Source organism: Wyeomyia smithii, chromosome 1 (assembly GCF_029784165.1).
Source record: "Wyeomyia smithii strain HCP4-BCI-WySm-NY-G18 chromosome 1, ASM2978416v1, whole genome shotgun sequence".
Taxonomy (NCBI): Eukaryota; Metazoa; Arthropoda; class Insecta; order Diptera; family Culicidae; genus Wyeomyia; species Wyeomyia smithii.
This window is the reverse complement of record NC_073694.1, coordinates 100,433,106-100,437,235: the sequence shown is the minus strand read 5'-3', so window position 1 is coordinate 100,437,235 and position 4,130 is coordinate 100,433,106. Positions and strand designations below refer to the sequence as shown.

General features: G+C 40.4%; 2 protein-coding genes across 2 annotated transcripts; both read right to left on the bottom strand.

Moving 5' to 3' along the window:
* Positions 1-241: 241 nt before the first annotated feature.
* Positions 242-1,385, bottom strand: LOC129716990 (m7GpppX diphosphatase-like). The gene is made up of 2 exons (XM_055666835.1): positions 1,168-1,385; positions 242-1,097 (listed from the first exon to the last, which is right to left on the bottom strand). Exons 1-2 carry the CDS (start codon positions 1,383-1,385, stop codon positions 242-244), a joined length of 1,074 nt encoding a protein of 357 aa, XP_055522810.1.
* Positions 1,386-2,152: 767 nt separating this feature from the next.
* LOC129716989 (uncharacterized) lies at positions 2,153-3,538 on the bottom strand. The gene is made up of 3 exons (XM_055666834.1): positions 3,458-3,538; positions 2,217-3,401; positions 2,153-2,172 (listed from the first exon to the last, which is right to left on the bottom strand). The coding sequence occupies exons 2-3, from the start codon at positions 3,253-3,255 to the stop codon at positions 2,153-2,155; spliced, it is 1,059 nt and encodes a 352-aa protein (XP_055522809.1). The 5' UTR covers positions 3,256-3,401; positions 3,458-3,538.
* Positions 3,539-4,130: the final 592 nt, after the last annotated feature.

The following is a 4,130-nucleotide window of genomic DNA, read 5'->3' as shown; positions in this document are numbered from 1 at the left end:
TACACCGTTGTTTTTTATAATATGCTTTTTTTTTCCTCTGGCCAATTAAATTTTGTTTTTCAAAACTGTAGCACCGTTTGAGTTTACATTATCATACATGACATTTTCCTTATTTAAAATTAACAATTGCTTGCTCGCCTGATGCACTGCGTCGTGAAGATATCTGCTGTTTAGCTGTCGTGTTCAAGTGCCGGGTTGCAGGGGGTTTGAAACGAAAGGGTGCGTCTGGCAGTATAGGTTCTCATCGGTTGGTTGTAGTGTCATCTGGTTCATTCAGTTTGCTCTTTGGTGCCTCAAATTTGACGTTCAATTTATCAGTTTCACTTAAAACGCAAGAGAGTGTCACTTTCCGGTAATGGTCTGGTAGCAGTTCGATATTCCCAATAACCGATGTTAGAAGGTGACTTTTCTCGCAATAAATACCCGGTGGGTCGTGCTTCAGATATGGGAAATGCACGTGTGGGTGGTGAAATGTGGGTTGATAGTGAATGTAGATTCGTAGTTGATCAGCGTTAATTCCGTAACGTGTTTTAATTGCTTCAATGCCACGTGTTTGAATATTTTTCAGCAATGGTAAATGAGTAGCGTTTAGATCCCGCAATGACTTGATACCTCGCTGGCGCACTAAAGCGAGTAGATAAAGTTGTTCCAATGTTTTACCATCCCATTCTAAATCCGGCAACAATATGAAGCCAATTTCCTCTGACGGATCCTCAAAAACTATGCGATCATTCTCTTTCCGATGCTCTAGTATATTGTAAAACCACTCTAAGCTTAGCTGCTCCTTTTGTATATGAGGCAATGTCACGGTTTCATAATCTTGGGCAGTTTCTTCCACCAAATATCTTTTTTGGGTGGAAAATTTCACAGTATGCCTCTCAGTAGCGGGATATATGATTGTCACCTTGATTTGATTTACTTCCGGATCAGCAACGCACAAAAAATTTCCGTAGGTATCATTAACAAATTCCGTCCTCAGTTGGGACGTGGATGAGGAAAAACTTCTTTCGACGGCTGCTATAACACCAGTTGCACTACTTTGCACACTTTCACTGTTCTTCCGACAAGTTCGTCGTGACGTCGTCAGAATTAGCTTTCGTCACCGTGCTCGTTTGATGACGCTTATGATTTTTCAGCTGCCCCTCAGTGAAGGCCGTCTTTTCCAACACAATGATCGCGTAATCGTCACGCGATAGGCTTACAAAATGCCCTAACAGTGAAACGCTCTTATGTGTACTGTTATTGTTCAGGATGCGAACAGGTACGAAGCCTGCCAAATCGTAGCTACGGCTGGTTGGATTGTTCACTCCATCTTTCACCATAGACACCCGCCGTTCGACTCCCCACGCAACCGTCTGCTTTCCTTTTCGCGCTGTACTGGGCATCATGGTATGCCCCATCTCAGCAGCCTTTGTATTAACCTCAGTCGTCTTCGGCGATCGGGAACTCGTCTCATTGTCAATTCTTAGATGCTAGCTGCCCTACTTAGCAAGTGGTGCATATATTTTTTTGCCATTTTTTCATCAATTTTTTTTTTCGTTAATTTTTTCCACTTGCTGTTTAAAATTAATTTCACAAGCGTACGGGCTCTTATGTTCTATTATATCTTCTAATCTTCTACTTAAACACTATGCCCGTTTTTCTTTTTCTTCGGTTAACATAATTTTTCTTTTCCTACTAAAGTGTACAATATATTTTTCTCTTGATTATATCGGATGCTATTGGTTAATCAACGTCTACATTATTCATTCTCAACGAATTTTTACTTCACAATTATTTTTTTTCACTTGAACTCAATCCGATTTACAAAAAAAAAATCTTTTTCTAATTCTTGTGCGTTTTTTTTTCTTTGTCAACCTCTGTTGCCCGTCGTGGCTCTTTTTCTTTTCATTAGGTGTGTTTTTGTTTTTTGTCAACCTCTGTTGCCCGTCGTGGCTCTTTTTCTTTTCATTAAAACATTTCTCTTTCTCATAGCAACTCTTTCTTTTCTTTAATCGGATTTACAATTCTTTTATCCGATTTACAAAAACTCTGTAGGCCACTTTAATTATGATACTGCTGTCTCAGTCCGTCATACTTACGTTCTACTTACACTTCGCCTGATATGCAGTAGTCTGCATAATACCTCTCTCCCTACCCTTCGAAGGTGCGTCTACCTGTTGCTAGTGATTCCTGAAAGATAAGAAGGTTAGAAAATAAAAGAAAAAATTTCGCACTTCCATTCATACTGGGTTGACAACTCCCTTGTCCGTTCACCTGATACGCATTCATCTCAATCGTTCTCCTTTTATATGCGCTGTAATCTTCGCTCGGTTCCTGTCGTAGCGTTTCGATCCGTTTTATTACCGACTCGATGTTCTCAATGGAACCGAATTCTTTGATTAAGTTGCGTTTGACCTCTGGCCAGCTCTCCGCCTTGATCCGAGGCAAAACTGCCGCTGCTTTGCCTTTTAGTTTTAGTAGGACTACATAAATTAGTGCACTGTGTGACCCGTTTTCTGGGATTTCGTCTGCGAAATGCTGAACATGGTATAGGAACGCTTCCAGTTCATCTTTGTGTCCCCTGAATTCTGGGATGCATTGCAGTGCATCCGCCTTCGGGAAAACGTAATCTGCCGCTCGGCTCATATTTATTTTATTTAGTTGTTTCCCAATAATAAAACTGCTTCTACAGAATATGTTTTTTAAATTTTCGATATGATCCCCAAAACTGGGTGTGTCTTGAATTTCTACCTCGCTGATTTGGAGGCTTTTTTTAACAAATTCTTCTTCTAATTTTTCTAATTGTTCAAGTGCGCTTGCGCGGTTTCCGCGCTCTCCGTCGTGCTTCTCCTCCCCTGATTCCTGAGTTTCTACAAGGGTCGATGAAAGCGGGGGATCTTCAAAAATCACCGATCGCTCTAAGTTCGCCAACTGATCTTCTGCAAGATCTGATGTCTCAAACTCAAGACAATTTTCTGATAATCTTCTATTTCTGTTTGGCTCAGGAACAATCGCCGAGTTATTTAAGATTTTCAATGCCAGACACACTTTCGATTGAACAAGTGTGTACTGATCTGTTAATCTATTCCAATGTTCTGGCGTTAAATTCGAATTTTCATACTCTTTTAAAATTTCCGAAAAGTCGTTTACAGCGTCGCTTAATAATTTTCTTCTATTAGCGACTGCCGCCCGCGTTCTCGGCCTGTTTATGTTATTGCTCAGATTATGGTACTCCTGGTAGACATAATCCTTAAGCTCTTTTAATCTTGACATTTATGGTCATAACCGTCTAACACCTATTCTGCTTTTGCAATATGCCGCATAATAAAAAAGGAAATGACTCACTCACCCGAGTATCCTTGACACAGGGCCGGTCATCGTTGTTGACTTCAATTTCCACTACGTAACTTCGGCACCTTCTTAATACGACAATTCACTATATCGAATATCTGCCAACGTCGAAACTGACACTTACATGAAAAAAAAAAACGATCGCACTTTACAAGTCGTCTTCAGCAGCAAAACACAGCACCTTTTCCCCGCATACGAATGTCACTCGCTTGGGTTTGCCACCAACTCAGTTCACTTCCATGCCAAAAAGCGAGAAAAGAGAACACTTTTTGTCAACGTCTTTTCTCGATTTTCGTTTTTCTTTTTTTTTCTCTTTCACTAGCAGCACTACTTTCCAAGCTGCTGACCTCGATAAATCGTTAAGTACTTTTTCTTCAGTTCTCTTTTTTTCCTTTTTTTTTTAAATAACACACTCTTTTTCCTCCGCGAGCACTACTTGGATTAAAACTCCGAAAAACTATTTCATTTTTCACTGAACCACAGATATTTAAATCACTACTTTTTCTTTTTGCTCCCTTAGCGTGATTACTACGACCGAGTTTACGACCGCGTCTGACTTCCGAGATACGTCCGAAGATTAAAGAAAAGATTTAATGGCGCAGAAAAGACCACGCGCTGTCACCACATGTGTAGGATATACCTGTATCCTGGGTATAACCTACCAGGACTTTCTCCAGAAAACCCTGTACGCGCAATTGGCGCGGAATTAATACACACAGATTAACGTGGACTAACTGACTTTATTTTCGTACATCACTACTTAAATATACCCTACCGGTAACTCAGAGAGAGAGAGA

What these genes read in the sequence shown, in the direction of transcription:
- LOC129716990 (XM_055666835.1), bottom strand. Translation starts at nt 1,385, where the DNA reads ATGCCCAGTACAGCGCGAAAAGGAAAGCAGACGGTTGCGTGGGGAGTC. An exon ending in GACGATTACGCGATCATTGT is followed by an intron (nt 1,098 to 1,167) that starts GTTGGAAAAGAC and finishes AGCACGGTGACG; the next exon opens with AAAGCTAATTCTGACGACGT.
- LOC129716989 (XM_055666834.1), bottom strand. Translation starts at nt 3,255, where the DNA reads ATGTCAAGATTAAAAGAGCTTAAGGATTATGTCTACCAGGAGTACCAT. An exon ending in TCAACCCAGTATGAATGGAA is followed by an intron (nt 2,173 to 2,216) that starts GTGCGAAATTTT and finishes CTTATCTTTCAG; the next exon opens with GAATCACTAGCAACAGGTAG.